Source organism: Scyliorhinus canicula, chromosome 10, assembly GCF_902713615.1.
Source record: "Scyliorhinus canicula chromosome 10, sScyCan1.1, whole genome shotgun sequence".
Taxonomy (NCBI): domain Eukaryota; kingdom Metazoa; phylum Chordata; class Chondrichthyes; order Carcharhiniformes; family Scyliorhinidae; genus Scyliorhinus; species Scyliorhinus canicula.
Genome location: NC_052155.1, coordinates 54296367 through 54312290, shown reverse-complemented (window position 1 = coordinate 54312290; position 15924 = coordinate 54296367). Strand labels below are relative to the sequence as shown.

The 15924-nt window shown below is 45.4% G+C and overlaps 1 protein-coding gene across 5 annotated transcripts in view; it reads right to left on the bottom strand.

Moving 5' to 3' along the window:
- The window catches only part of cables1 (Cdk5 and Abl enzyme substrate 1), a 282165-nt gene that overhangs the window by 122194 nt on the left and 144047 nt on the right, over positions 1-15924 (bottom strand). For 3 of the 5 annotated variants that reach the window (XM_038808960.1, XM_038808958.1, XM_038808962.1), the window contains one exon: positions 9217-9294. The exons of the other annotated variants lie outside the window; for them this stretch is intronic. In XM_038808960.1, the coding sequence (XP_038664888.1) occupies positions 9217-9294 (78 nt within the window). The remainder of the gene's footprint in view (positions 1-9216; positions 9295-15924) is intronic. 5 annotated transcript variants of the gene reach the window in all.

The window sequence follows — 15924 nt, the reverse complement described above, 5'->3', positions numbered from 1 at the left end:
TCCCTAGTCTGTACCCTCCCGGCCAGTGATAGCGGGAGCATATCCCATCTCTTAAAGTAGTCTGGACCATTAATGTGCCCTTTTCTGTCTTCGGCTTCCAGCTACCATTCCCTCATGTCAAACGTCTCTGTGCCTTCCCCTTTTAGTTAAAGTACATTTGCTGCTATTACTCCAACACTCTCAGAGCTTTCATTGATGTCAGCCTCTCCTCTCCCTGTGATTACAACTGTGCTCTCAGCTGCACCTCTCTCAGTAATTTCAAGCCTCAGTAAACCAGTTTTGTTTACTAGCTTCAGCTCCCTGGTCACAAACTGAATTAACACTACTCATAACTCTCACGGTATTGAATTATTGGGGAAAGTCTGAGTAGTATCTGCTGAGCCCTCCATAACTATGTCCCTGTCATCCATCTTATTTGCACATGAAATGTAATATTGAGGCAACAGGAAATAAATGTACAACTGCCTTGGATGCAAGCATCCCCACATTATATAATAGCTTTAGTATCGTCATCATAGTGTAGGCTTTTATTTTTGCTAGATTCGCACAGCTTGCTGGAACAGTAATCAGAAATACAAATGAACACCTAAACTTAGTTGTAAAAGCTCAGGAGGGGTAACAACTTGCTTATTGTTTTTTTTAGGGGGGGTGCGGGTTACCATTGGCCATTATTAATGAATTTGCATTAAACAAAGCTTCTGCTTATGGCATAATTTCCAATAGAAACAGCTGTGCCTGCTCTGATACTGTTAAAATAACATCCATTTTCTCCACTTTTTATGTACGTACAGTGCATATGAAGCTGTCAGGGAACGACTCTGAGGATAAATAACATATTCCTTTTATAGGACCTTATATGTAATATGCTGGAAAATTAATTGGTGCAAAAAAACCTAACATATATCTATCTACCGCAGCTCTGCTTTTTAATCTGATACTCTGCCCAAAGATGACATTTGGCTTGTCCCGCCCCAGTCTGCCACTTATCAAATGATGAAGCAGCGCTATTTAGTGTTGAGCTCTGTTTAGTGTTGAGCTGCGCAGGCAACATATGGAGAACGAAGAAGCAGCAGTGGCCCAATTTCACGGTCGGCGTAATCGAGACACATCCCTGCGTACTGGAGAGCAACAACCCCAGAGAAGAGGGAAAACTGGAAACGGCTGGAAGGAGAGCTTGATGAGGTCAAGGGTCCAGCCGTGAAGAGGTTCACTGAGTGGTTCAGGAGGCAGCAGGTCCTGATGAGCAACAAGAAAGCGCTCCCAGGTTATCACCGGGAATGCTGATGAATAGCAGGAACTGGATTATTTCAGCTGTCTGGCTACTGCAATATGAGCCACTGACTTCTAATTAGTGAGCGGCCATGAAAAAAAGCACCTTAACGAATGTGCCAATAAGCTCCGAAAATCATCAGTAATCCATCTGTGGTGGAGCCCACAGCTTCCCTTGTGGTGGTTGCCACAACTCCACTCACTCAGTGCACTGGCAACCACAATGCCATGTCACACTGGAAACCATTGAGGAAATTCTCTGCAACCGCAGGAACTGGATCTTTGATACAAAAATAGAACACTGGATACTGGAAATCTTAAAGAACATAAAATGCTGGAAATACTCTGCAGCTCTGGCAGCTTCTGTGGAGACATTACTAGAGTTAACATTCCGCCATAGGCTGGCAGCAGGATTTTCTGGTTTGGTCACAGTCCAGGGAGCTTCCTGTTGGGCCCTGGCGGTGGAGGGTCCCTATCGGCAGGGCCAGATGATCCTGCCGATGCGCACAGGTGGGAAATTCTGCCCAATATTTCAATCCAGTTGTACGATAGCAGGAGAGAACAAGGTGTTAGCATTCCAGTGTTCTGCACGACATGTACATTGTACAACTATTAGCAACTAATGCTAAAAAATACAGGTGACAATATTTTGCATCTACATTTCAGTTCATAACACTTTGGCTCTATTAACTATAAAGTGGTCAACTGTGAATTCATTTATAATTAATGTTGGTGCTCTTTTTTGTTTCCGCTAACCTGCCAAAAAGACCAACTTCCAAGATTTTAACTACCTCAACATTCCCACTGGAATGAAGAGTTCCCATTGTGTCTTTTTCCAGCCTTCTGTCTTCCCAGGTCTCAAAACAATAGAGCTCTTTAAGCCATTGTTTACTTCAGGATTTAAAAACATAAGCGTTGTACCACCAGTCACGTCCCCCTGATTCACCTCTTTTCTCTTCATCTCGCTGTGTTCAAGCCCAATCACAGGACTGAAGCATATACGCCAGGCTAACAATTCAATGTACTACCGACGGACTGCTTCACTGTCAGGGTGGTGACCTTAAGCTGCAAAACAATGGTCAATGGCATTAAAAATACTTTGCCACACCATTTGAATGAGGCAGCTATTTGGCCCAAATCTGCACTGACCCTCCGAAAGAGCATCCGACCGAGGCCCATTCCCCAGACTTAACCCCCCAAGCCAGCGCATTGATCGTGGTTTATCCAACTAATCTGCACATCTTTGGACTGTGGGAGAAAACCAGAGCACCCGGGGGAAACACGGGGAGAATGTACAAACTCCACACAGACAGTCACCAGAGGCTGGAATCGAAACCTGTGCTAACCACTGTGCCACTGAAGAGTGGAGACCTCTCCAAAGTGTCCTGGTTAGTTTTCTTTCCTTATACAATATCACATAAAATAGTTTATCTGCTACCACTGCTATTTGTGGGCTCTTGCTGTGCACAGGGGAGCCAACTTTGTTTACACACCAATCACCTGACTTCAAAGTAACTCGCTGTGAATTGCTGGAGGCATTTTTGAACAGGCTAAATTGCTACGCATGTGAAATCTTCCTTTTCCTGGACAATGAGCTTCAGACAGTTCTTTCGCAATAAAAACTAAAAGGTGGTAGAAATGGTTACCTCTCGATAGTGCTAACAGGCTTCATGTGTACAGCTTGCTAGTTCGAGGATGCAAGGCTGGAGACAGATCTTTTTCACCACCTTCGCTAACCAACTATCAGACTCAGTTGGCCAGGCATCGGCACAAAGTCCACTACCCCTGTTTAAGTACTGTGCACTGGACAGCAGATCACATTTTAAGATCAAACTCCTGTGGTGTACACTCAGTACAACCCAGTGTGAGCCACAATAACAGCTCAGTATTTGTCAATAAACCCTCAAATTAAAGGGCTATTTTAAGTCTTTCGGAGTTTTGAAAACGACAACTAAATTTTGTTTTTGCAGCGAACTTTAATGTTTGTTTTGTCTACTGATTTAGGATGATATCATGCACGTTAATGTTTTGTGACCAGAAGCAGACATTAGAAGCTTGAAATAGGCTTGTTTTGTCTAAAATGTTTTTGTTTTTTTTAAAACATCAAAAGGTAATAACTGTTGAGCGCATTATCTTTTCCCTCTCCCAGAGATGCCTGTATTTTGGGGGCTTGCTTCCTGCAAACTAACAACTATGTTTAACTACATAACAACAGTGAGCGCACTTCTTCAGGAAATCAAGAGGTCCAGTGAAATCTCTGCCCCGTGGGATGATCAGTTCTTCTCAATTCAGACTTTCTAAAGATCGAATAACGTTTCTGGAATTAAGCAATTTCAGTATCTGGAGTTGATTTAACTGTACGTTTTGAGTTAAAGCTTAATTTATCGACAAATGTCAAACAAAATTCTGCTGACTCGGTCCTTCCTATTTTTCCATCTGAACTTACTTTTTCCTATTCGCTCTGTCCTTTTCCGAAGATCACTTTAAAAAGAAAATTTACTCAGTGTGATAATGTTACGATTATGCATCTTATTTAAATCCAATGTTAATGCCATCACTAACTGCTGATACCCGTGTGTATTTGTTTTTAGCTGCCGTTAGTTCTGACCCTTTTCTGTTACTTACGGAGCTTCTTCCATTTTTGAGACCATGCTGTATTTTAACATTTGGTACTTTTATATATTAAAAAGATTCGTTTCTACAACGCGTTTCTCCTACCTTTGTGCGGTCAAGTTACCACATCGTTTTGGCGATGAGAGTAAAAATTTAGGTTTCGACAAGTTCAACACGTTTGTTAAGCTTACTGATGGAAGAAAAGTCAGCAGCAACATGGCTATGTTTGGGTCTATCAGTGAGTTTGTGGAAGAGAAAAAGAACTGGACTGAATGAGTGGAAAGGTTGGAACACTTTCCTGCATTCCCCCCTCCCCCTGTTCCTGTTGAGAGACAAATGTCTAAAGATGTACTTTCCTGTTTTTTCTTTTAGTCTTGATGCACTTGCCCTGAATATAGGTTTTTTGTTTGGGGGGGGGGGGGGGGGGGTGGTGGTGCTGTTTCACGGCAGCAGGGTGGGGTAGAGAATGTTTGATTTCTTTTGTTTGAGTGGAGAGAGGGGTTTCTGGTGGAGGGGCTCCTTCATTAGCAAACTGCAGTTCGCTTGTGAACAGGAGCGAGGTGGGGGTGGGGGGCCTGCAGCTCACTGAACCCGTTTAGGCAGGTTACAGCATACCTAGGATGTATGAATGGTGGGGGGGGGGGGGGGGGATTGTGGGCAATGAAGTTGTTTCAAGAGGAAGGGGATGGGAGATTTCTGGGAAGGGGATGGGGAAAGAGGGGGCAGTGGGTTGATGGTGATTGAGGCCAAGGTATGGGTCCACTTGTTGGATAACTGAGAGCAGGAGTTGGGGACGGGTTTGCTAGAGCCTCCCCGACCTGGCTGGTGACATTGAATGTACGAGGGTTGGGAGGCCTAGTGAAACGGGCGAGAGTTTTCAGGTTTTAGAGAATCTGAGGACCGATGTGCTTCTGTTGCTGGGGACTCACTTGGTAGTGAAGGACCAAGTAAGGCTTCATAATTGTTGGGTGTTCCACGCGGGATTTGATAGTCGGCAGGGACTAGCTAGCGGATCTGGGTTTTTGTTTACGGGTGGCCAAGGTGGTGGATGAGTACGTAGGGTTTAACAAGAACGGGGAGGTTTCGCCCTGGGTAGTATGGGAGGCTCTGAAGGCAGTGTCAAGGTGGGAGGCGATTGTATACACAACGCAGGTGGTTAGGAAAGCAATGGAAGAACGTGAGTGGTTGGTGAATGAAATATTGGAGGTGGATGGGAAGTATTTGGAAGACCCTACTTTTGCCAGGAAGCTGCTGCAGATTGATCTGGTGTCAATGGATAAGGTGGTGCGGCAGTTGAGACGGTCGAAGGGGGCAGTTTGAGTACGAGGAGGCGGCCAGCCATCTGCTGCCGAGCCAATTGAGACGGTAGGCAGTTTCCCGGTAAATTTCCAGGTGCGGAGAGGGGAAGAGAGAAAAGAGGTGCTGGCGCCGGAGAGGGGGAATGAAGTATCTGAAGTGTTTTTATAAGAAATTGTACAGTTTGGAGCTGGAGGATGATTCGGACATAGTGACGTTTTTGGAGTGTCCCGGGCTGGAGGAGGAAGATTGAGAAGAATTGGAGGAGCTGTTGAGGGTGGAGGAGGTTAGGAAGATGATAGGGTGTATGTATCCGGGGAAGGACCGGCTTCTGGTAGAATTTTATAAAAGTTTCCAGACCGATTAGTGCCATTATTAGTGGAAGCGTTTGAAGACTCGGTGGGCCGAGGGTCACTCCCGGAGACAAGAGGTGGTAATAGCTTTAGATGCCGAGAACGCTTTTGATAGGGTAGAATATGGGTACTTGTTCGGTGTTGGCGCGGTTCAGGATAGGGCCTAAGTTTATGTCGTGGGTCAAACTGTTGCACAAGGAATCAAGGGCCAGTGTTCCGAGGAATAATATTAGCTCGAGTTATTTTCGGTTGTGTGGGGAATGAGGCTTGGTGTCGCTCCTTCCCCCCCCCATCCCTCACTCCTATTCATGTCAGCGATTGAGTCGCTGGCCATCGCTTTGAGAGTTTGGGTAAGTGGAAGGGGATAATGGGGGAGGGGGGGGCGGGTAGAAGAGAGAGAGAGAGAGAGAGAAAAGGGGGGGGGGAAGCGAAGAGGAGCATAGGTATCACCTCATGCGGATGATCTTTTGTTCATTATGGACCCGGTTCTCACAATGAGAGACATATAATAATAACCTTTTATTGTCACAAGTATGAAGTTAGTCACAAGTATGAAGTTACAAGTATGAAGTGACTGGAAAAGCCCCTATGAAAAGTCCATGTTAGACTATTGAGGCGGTTTGGGGTTTTCTCCGGTACAAACTCAATTTGGAAAAAAGTAAATATTTTCGGGTCAATTGGACGGGGAAGTGGGTTACCTTGTGGGTTACCTGTGGAAGGTAAATGCCACCTTGTCGTGTGCAAGGGCTCATACAATTAAAGGTGGTGCATCTGGCACATTTCACAAGGTGTAGGATGAGTTGAGTATTTGAGGGGGTAGAAGATAAGTGTGAGCGGTGTGGGAAGGGCCCAGCAAAGCATGCACTTATATTCTGGGCGTGTCCTAAGCTAGTGAACTTTTGGAGTTCCTTCTTCAACATTATGTAGCCGATCTTTCAAAGGGAATTGGAGACTGGTCCCCGAGAAGCCATTTTTGGGGAGACAGACCTGCTGGAGCTACAGGGGCAGATGTCTTAGCCTTCGCCTCGCTGATTGCTTGCAGGCAGGTTCTGTTGGAGTGGAGGTCAGCTTCTCCACCCCATGCCTCAGCATGGCCGAGGGAATCTCATGGAGCTGTACCTTGAGAAAATTAAATACGCTTTGAGGCGCTTGATTCGGAGGTTTTACACAAGGCAGCGTTTTCTCATGAATTTCAAGGAATGGTCACCATCAAAAACTGGGTAGAGGGGGTGGGTTGTTTATCTGTTTTGTATTCATATACTCAAAAATGTTCATTAAAAACATATTTTTTTAAAAGTTTATTAATAACAGTAACTATAATTAAATATGCAGCAAATACAAGATTACCACCTAATTCCTAATCATCCCACACTTAAACGTGCCCTACCTCCATATGTACACAGACACACAGGGGAATTAAAATTTATGGGGGGGGTGGGGGTGTTTGAGTGTCATGATTTCACATCCTCTGATTGAAATCCATTGCTGATGTTGTCAGTAAGTACTGTGAAGTCATTAGCTATTTTTGTTACCTGTGTTTATTCATGTTTAGCTGTCATTAGTTGATTCTTTTCAGTTCCTGTTATTTTGATGTTTAGATAGCTGCTCCAGTTTTTAAGTCCATACTGTATTTTCACCATCGCTATTTTTACATATTGTCATGCGAGTGTCCCTTGAGAAAGGTTTTGTTTTTATAACATGGCTTGTAGCACGGCTTCAGTGATGTCATTTGTGGGTGGAGCTGGGCTGTGGCTGTCAGGTGAGAGGGGGTTTAGGTTTCAGTTTTGGTTTGGGCTGCAGTAGAGAAGCAGTGTTTCCCTGTTTTCTCTGTTTTTATTTTAAAGCTGTTCCAGTGAACTAAAAGCACATTAGGTGTGGCAAACTGCCTTGGTAACTTTAAAGATAGAGTTGCTTTCCGGAAGGAGTTTTGAATCTGCTGGTTGGAGGCTGGACTAGAATCTCAGGGAAAGGACCAGTCCCATTCAAGTGAGAATACAGTGTGTTGGGCCACGCCCTTGAAAGGAGTTTTATTGGATTTGGTATTGAATTGGAACAGCTACTAAGTGGGATTAATTAAGAGTTACATACATAGATTACTGTAGCTGTTGTGTATATTTTCATGTTTGTAATTGATAACAAATTCTTGCTAACTGTTTTATATATGTTAATTACATTCTTATAATAAACTTTGTTTTGATTAAAGCGCCGAGGAAGTCTGATGAATCACACCTGAAGTGAAGGCTCTTGTGTGCATCCTAGCCAAATTCAACATAAACGTCATTGGTCAGGTGAGCTTCATAATGCACCTTGGAGTTCCTAAGCCCTGGCCCATACCAATAAAGATAGGAGCAGGAGGAGGCCTTTTGGCCGTTCGAGCCTGCTCCACCATTTATCAGGATGATGGCTGATCATCCAACTCAGTAGCCTAATCCTGCTTTCGACTACCTTTTTTTCATCAAGTTACCACACGCATAGAGTATCATTCACGATGTCATGATATCCTAAACTGTTTTACTGGCAATGAAATACTTCTGCAAGGTAGTCATGGTTATAATGTGGGCACCATGGCAGCCAATTTGCACACTGCGAGGTCCGACAAACAAATGAACAGATAACATTTTTCTCTAATGTTGGTGAGAATAAATATTGGTTAGGTTGGCGGGGTGAGCTCCCCTGTACTTCAAGATTGTACCATAAATTCAGCTGATTACAGGGTCCCAGTTTGCCATCTCATTTGAAAGCCAGCACTTGACAATGCAGCTCTCCTTCAGTACTGCACTGGTGCACCAAGCTGGATTTTGTGCTCGGAGTAAAAATTGTACGCACAATGTTTTAGCTAAGAGTGCTTGCACCGAACCATGGCTCAGTTACATCCTTATTAAATCCTGAATGATCTCTTTTCTCTAACATGTCTGGTTACTTCATATTTTCCCCTCCTGACTGTAGGTACCATTCTCAAGACAAATGCACTTTATTTTTTTTCGAACTTTTATTAAGAATGCACTGAATTATATGGTGCTTCCTCTTCAGTCTGGAAGATAAGCAGATGGCTCCCTTGTGCCAGCTCCTCTCCTTCCTGTGCATGCTGCTCCCGTTGTTGGGATGAAGAGCCCTCTGCTTCTTTTGCAACATCGTCACACCCTTCTGCTTAACAATATTATGAACGATTGTGATCTTTCCCGATTGCTGTCCTACGTGGCTTCATCAAATGCAACCATGCACGTAAATGGCACTTTAGTCCCAGAGGCCTCATTATTTTTGTCCTTGCCCTCTGTCTGCAAATGCCGAACAGGAGTCACAAGGCATGACTGCAAGGAATATCCTCGATCACTGATCTACCATCTGGATATATGCCTTAGAGCCATGAAGGTAGATTGTCAGATGTTAAATATATGACACCCTTCAGGGTTTCAGGCAGTAATAAGGTGTTTGATATCACGCACTAGCAAGTAGTTCATTGACATATTATAAAATGATTTTATTATACAGATGCTTGAATACAGAAATGTTCTATTGATCAGAATTGGGAACTCTACAGTCCATGAACACTCCATTGTAACACTCAGAATGACATGTGAACAGATCACCTTTTTTCATATTCTCAACATGTCAGACACCATAAAAATTTAAAACCATGAATTTTCTTAGTACCCTATGTAAAATGCGATGCCCTGTGTATACTCACCCTGTCTGACTGTTGTCTCGATATGGCATTACTGAAAACACTGAGCAGAAGGATCTCTTGCCACTGATTAGCACTATCCTAAAAAAGGAGAAATGAACAGTCACTCACACTTTGGCTTCACTGACTCAAAACACACAACACAAATCGCCTTTCTGCACCAGCAGCACAAGGTGGATTAGCCACAGTGCACGGCTGCTGGGTGACACCAAGTGTCTTTTTATAAAGCCAGATAGTGCGGCTGGTGGAACTCTGGAAGAAAAACAGAATATGCTGGAAAAACTTAGCAGGTCTGGCAGCATCTGTGGAGAGAAAGGCAGAGTTAACGTTTCTGAACTCTGATTAAAAAGGTCATCAACCCGAAAGGGAAACTCTTTCTCTCAATTCATAAAACTGGTTCCAAACATGGTGTAGACAGACGATCAGTTTGCACTCTCCAATTGTGTGCTGCAATATGAATTATTAAAATCAAGAAACACAACCACCTGAAGATGTCGAGTTCAAGCTACTGGTGACAGTCCTCACCTGGCATTAACACGGGCTGGGAAATGGTGCGCAGCACACATTCTGATATGCACTGCGGGTGGGGGTTAAAAGGGAACGAGACATCCTGCAGTGCAAACTGAAAAATTATCCTTTACCCCATCTTGAACTTGCCCAAGACTTCAACAGTATTTTCTTATCCAGGAAGCTCAACAGCAGATCTTTCACACTTGTGAACAGGAGACAAGAACAGGCTTGCTGTTAAAAGTGCATCCTCCATCCTCTAACCTCTCCCTCGGTTTCAGCCTCTCTCGTCAATACTTTCTTGTCTTTATCCTCTAAACTTGCCTTGCTCGTTTTCTTTTATTTGTTAAAAACTTATTCATGGAATGTGGGCATTGCCGGCATGGTCAGCATTTGTTACTACTCCTCAATTGCCCGAAGGTGATGGTGAGCTATCTTCTTATACGACTGCAGCCCATCTGGTGTAGGTATATTTGCAGTGTTGTTAAGAAGGGAATTCCAGGATTTTAATCCAGCGACAGTGATGGAATGGTGATATGCCACTTGGAGGGGAATGCAAAGGTGGTGAAGTTCTCACACATCTACTATCCTTATCGTCCAGGTAGCAGGTTTGGAAGGTGTTGTTAAATTGGGTGTCCTACACACATTTTACCTTGCTCCAACACATTGTTTTCCAGGTGTCATCGCAGTCTTAGTCATTCCTTCTTGCAACTCTTAAAGCTGAGCTGCCCTCCACTGAATGAACCCTTCTTGATTGACTTGGTCTTTCTTCAACTTTGACCAATCTTAGAACCTTGGGCTTACAACATTGGTTTCTCAAGCAAAATTAAAACTTTTCCCACAGCCTCCAAGAATAATCTTCTTCTTCAGCGATCACTTATAATGAGTATGACTGCCCACCTAAGAAACGTCATGTTACTGGTCTTGGGTTCTGTGGGTTCTTGCGTGACTGATGAACCCGATCCTAGAGCCATATATTCAACCGCACACATTGGCAGGTGTTTCCGGGAGGTGGGATCGGTCCTTGGGCTCTAGATCATTGGTATTCATTTCTCAGTCTTCTTTTATAGGCCTCCTCTTGCCGTCGTGTGTCCTCGAAGTATTATGTCCCTTCAATCAGGAGGTTCCTCCTAGTAGGTCTTTTGGATATAGAATCAAAGAACCCCTACATTGTAGTAGGCAGCAAGTCTGCACCGACCCTTTGAAAGAGCACTCTACCTAGGCTCAATCTCTTGCCTATCCACGTAACCCACCCACCTTTAGACACTTTGGGGCAATTGATCATGCCCAATCCACCTAACCTGCACATCTTTGGACTGTGGGAGGAAACTGGTGAACCCGGAGGAAACCCATGCAGACACCGGGAGAATGTGCAAACTCCATACAGTCACCTAAAGTCGGAATCTAACCCAGGTCCCTGGCACTGTGAGGCAGCAGTGCTAACTGCTTCTGAGCAAGGTTCTCACAAGCGTTGACGTCGATGTTGCATTTCTTGACGTAAGCCCTTCAGGCTGTCTTTGAAGTGCTTCCTTTGTCCTCCTCTTGTTTAAAAAACGTCCTCGAGCGAAGATGATTTGTCTTGGCAGTCAGGACTCTGACATAATAAGCACATGGCTGGCCCAAAAGAGTTGGTTTTGGATGATCATGGCCTCGATTCTGGGGTTCTTGCCTCCTTCAAGGATGCGGATGGTAGCTCACCTGTTCTCCCAGCTGATTCAGAGAATCCGTCTCAGACAACATTGTTGGTACCTCTCCAGTGTGTTGAGGTGGCGTCTTGCGTAGTCCCAAGTGTCTGAGTCATATAGAAGAGTTGGGAGGACCACCGCCTTGTTCACCAAGATCTTAGTGTCAGCACAAACGACACGGTCGTCAAAAACCCTCGCACTTAGATGTCCAAAGGGAACGCTTGCAATTGGATACGATGTTACATCTCTGCATCAATGTCAGCCTTAGATGAGAGGTAGACCCGACAGGTAGGGAAAACGTTCCACATTTGGCAGGGTTCCGCTGTCGATCTTGATGGGAGAAACCAGGTCTTGCCCTGGGGCTGGTTGGTAAAGGACTTGGGGTTGACACGGAGACTGATTCTTTGTTATATGTCCACGAAGGTGTCAAGCATGACTTGAAGATTCTTTGTTGACAAGAGTGGAGATGGCGATGTCATCTGCATACTGTAGTTCCACCAGCGAGGTCAGTGTTGTTTTCTTCCAGGATTTCAAACGGTCTTGACCACGAAGGTTTGTCTTATTTCAATCAGTGAGGATTGTAACCGACATCGTGCCATGGAGTCGTCGGAGGATGTTGATGAATTTCTCTGGACAGTCGGCCTTTGACAGGGTCTTCCATAGCAATGCCCAATTGACTTGGTCAGATTGCCGAAGGCCATGCAGAGTGGTTGATGTTGGTTGATAGTGGAGTGGTGTAACGATAACAATCTCTCCCTCATGGCGGCAATACTAAAGAGCTGGTCATTGACATCAGGAAGCAAAGCACTGTACGCACCCCTATCTGCTTCAACAGGATCGAGGTGGAGATGGTTGACAGCTTCAAATTCCTAGGTGCGCACATCACAAACAATTTGTCCTGGTCCACCCACCTCGACGCTACGACCAAGAAAGCACAACAGCGCCTATACTTCCTCAGGAAACGAAGGAAATTCAGCATGTCCACATTGAATCTTACCAACTTTTACACGTGCACCAAAGAAAGAACCCTAGTCTGGTATGGCAACTGCTCAGCCTAAGACCGCAAGAAACTACAGAGTCGTGAACATCGCCCAGTCCATCACATGAACCTGCCTCCCATCCACTGACTCTGTCTACATCTCCCACTGCTTTGGGAAAACGGGCAGCTTAATCAAAGACTCCTCCCATCCGGCTTACTCACTCTTCCAACTACTTCCATCAACCTGAGAACACGAACAAACAGATTCAAAAACAGCTTCTTCCCTGCTGTTACCAGACCCTCTTCTGGACTGATCTGATCTCTTGACACATCTTCACCTAATGCCTGTGTCTATGTATTTACATTGTGTATTTTATGTTGCCCCATTATGTATTTTCTTTTCATGTACGGAACGATCTGTTTGAGTTGCACGCAAAACAAAACTTTTCACTGTATCTCAGCGCACGTGACAATAAACCAATCCAACCCTGGCATTTCTCGGGCGGTATGGTCGCACAGTGGTTAGCACTGTTGTTTCACAGCTCCGGGGTCCCAGGTTCGATTCTCGCTTGGGTCTCTCTCTGTGCAGAGTCTGCACATTCTCCCCGTGTCTGCGCGGGTTTCCTCCGGGTACTCCGGTTTCCTCCCACAGTCCAAAGACGTGAAAATTAGGTGGATTGGCCATGCTAAATTGCCCAAGGTTAGGTGGGGCGGAGGCTTGAGTGGGGTGCTCTTTCCAGGGCCAGTGCAGACTCGACTGGCCGAGTGGCCTCCATCTGCACTGTAAATTCTATGATTCTTTTGAAGTTTCCAAACAGTGAAAACCCTGGTCAGTAGCCATACTGGCTTTCCGGAAGGATTTCTTCAGAGACTGGGAGAAGGCGACTAGTGAGGATTCAGGTGACTATCTTGCCGCCGTTGGAGAGTAAGGAGTTTCTTTAGTAGTTCCCACAGTCCACTTTGTTTCTTTTCTTGAAAACGTTGGCAATGGCAGCATTCCGAGGTCGGCAGGAATTTCTTCTCTGTCCCATATTTCCGGCAACAGCTGATGGAGATAACCGGTGACTTCTTCGACAAGTTTGAAAATCCCCGCTGAGATCCCATCCAATACTGCAACTTTCCCGTTCTTCAGGGGCTGTTTAGCACAGGGCTAAATCGCTGGCTTTGAAAGCAGACCAAGGCACGCCAGGAGCACGGTTTGATTCCCATATCAGCCACCCCGAACAGGCGCTGGAATGTGGCGACTAGGGGCTTTTCACAGTAACTTCATTTGAAGCCTACTTGTGACAATAAGCAATTTTCATTCATTTCATTTTCATTTCATGTGTTTAATGGCAGCTTCGACTTTGTTGGTTGGAGTCCAGGATCCCCATGATGGGGAGTTGGGGAATTTCCTCAAAAAACGTCCTCATCTGTGATTGTAGCACAGTTTCAGAGTTCTTGTTCTCTCCATCGAAGGCTGATGCTTTTTCAGTCTCTCAAGAGTGCCGTTCTTAATGCCAATAAAAAGATCTTCGAAAAAAAAAGTGCCGTTCTTACGCTGCGCCAGTTTGAGGCCCAGGGTATTGGGCCATACATTGCCTTGGTGGCCCTGAAAGGTGTCATGCTCATCGGTGAGGAGTTGCAGTTCCTTAGCTTTCTCAGTCCACCATTGATTCTTCATTTCTCTTGTTCCTCTCTGTACCTTCATTTGGTGAATTGATGAGCTTTCCTCTTCGCCTTGCCGATATGTCATTTTGCAGAGAGCTTTCCTTATCTCGTTGAGGTGGTCTTGGATGGTGTAGTCGTTCTCATCGATCCAGTCTTGGTGTTTCCTGGTTGTGTCGCAATGGTTTCATCACAGCTCAAGATGATGGCTGTCTTCGGCTCTTTTGTTTTCCTCCACTCCATTAAAATGGGCAGTTTGGAGAACACGTTGTTGCAAATTCACTCGCATGTTTGGCTCTTGAAGCTGCCCAACACTGATCTTTTTTCTGACCTGTTTCTTCATCTTTCACTGCATCTGATGAAGTTTGATGGATATAGAGGAGTGGATGAGCTGGTGAAATGTCCCGGCAGTCATCTGCACTGGTCATCACTTTGGTGATGAGGGCGTCATTTTGGTCTTGTGTTCGGATGACGGCAAAGTCAATCGTGTGCCAGCGCTTTGATCGTGGATGTTTCCAAGAAATCGTCAACTTGTCTTTTTGGCAGAACAGTGTGTTAGTGATGACAAGCTGGTGTTCCGCACATTTAACGAGCAGAAGAACCTGTTGGAGCTGCAATGCCCAACTCCTTACTTCCCTGTGGTTCATTTCCGGAGTTCGACGTCCTTTCCAACCCTGGCCTTGAAGTCTCCAAAGAGGATGATCTCATTTTCCTTAGGAACGTAGGGAAGTATAGCGTCCAGGGAGGGCGAGTCGATGCCATCTTTGGACTCATCATTGGCATCAAGAGTTGGGGTGTAGGCACTTAAGACCACTGCCTGCCGATTCTTGGCAAATTGTAGTCAGAGGGCCATGAGGCGCTCGTTGATTTCAACAGGGAGTTCAGAGTCTGTTGACTAGTTTGTCCTTGATGGTGAATCCAATTCCACGTGTCCTGGTCTGATCCTCAAGATGATGCAACATCTGCCATCTTCCCTCAGCTGCCCTTCGCCTGCTGTTCGGGTGCCTTGCAGGGCCGCGACGTGAGTGTTGAAGTGTCTGAGTTCACGGGCAACAAGGGCAGTTCGCCATTCTGGTTGATTGTCTTGCTCATTATCCACAAGGGCTCATCCATTCCAGATTCCAAATTGAATTGAACTTTGATTTTCTGACCACAGGTGGATGAGCCTGCTGGATGATGGTTTCCAGCCAGGTTGGGGACGGAACAGGCTATTTTCCGGACACCTTTTCCAGCCCGTTCCCCATACGGGGTGAGCAGAGTGGATCCTGACGAGGGCTGCTCAGTCGTGAAGAAAGCTGTCGAACCAATTCCAAGAATGAGATGATTGAATCAAAGTCCACTGCCAATGTGCCGGTCCAAAGCAAGGGACTTCCAGAACTCAGCCCTATTCCCATCACTTTTCGCCGGGGGGTGGGGAGAGGGGGTCCTCATTTCCTCTCGACAGACAACTAATGAGGGATAGCTTTTAACGTGAGTATGCTGTTGCACATCAGCAGACAAGGTCCTTGACATAGGGGAGGTCCAGTTTCATTGGCAAGGCAACTGGGGATATCCCAACTGCTGCAACCTTCAATCATCATCACAGCCTTTGATGCCATAAAAGTATCATCCGCCTGATCTGCCATTGAGGACTTGTTTTTGATTGCACTTTGTCTGGTTCCTCCCCTCCGGCCTTACCGTCATGGGTGACCCTGCCAGGAGCTTTAAGACTCCCAACGGCGTTGCTCTCGGGATCATTCAAGCCTCTACATAACAACAAGGTGGAAATCGAAGGAAATGATAATAGTAAGTTGCTGATGAGTTCCCTTTCCGTCAACATGATGAAAACTGAACGAGATCAGTAACAGACGGCGAGCCACTCCACTACATTACTGCCCTGTTGATGAAGTTGAA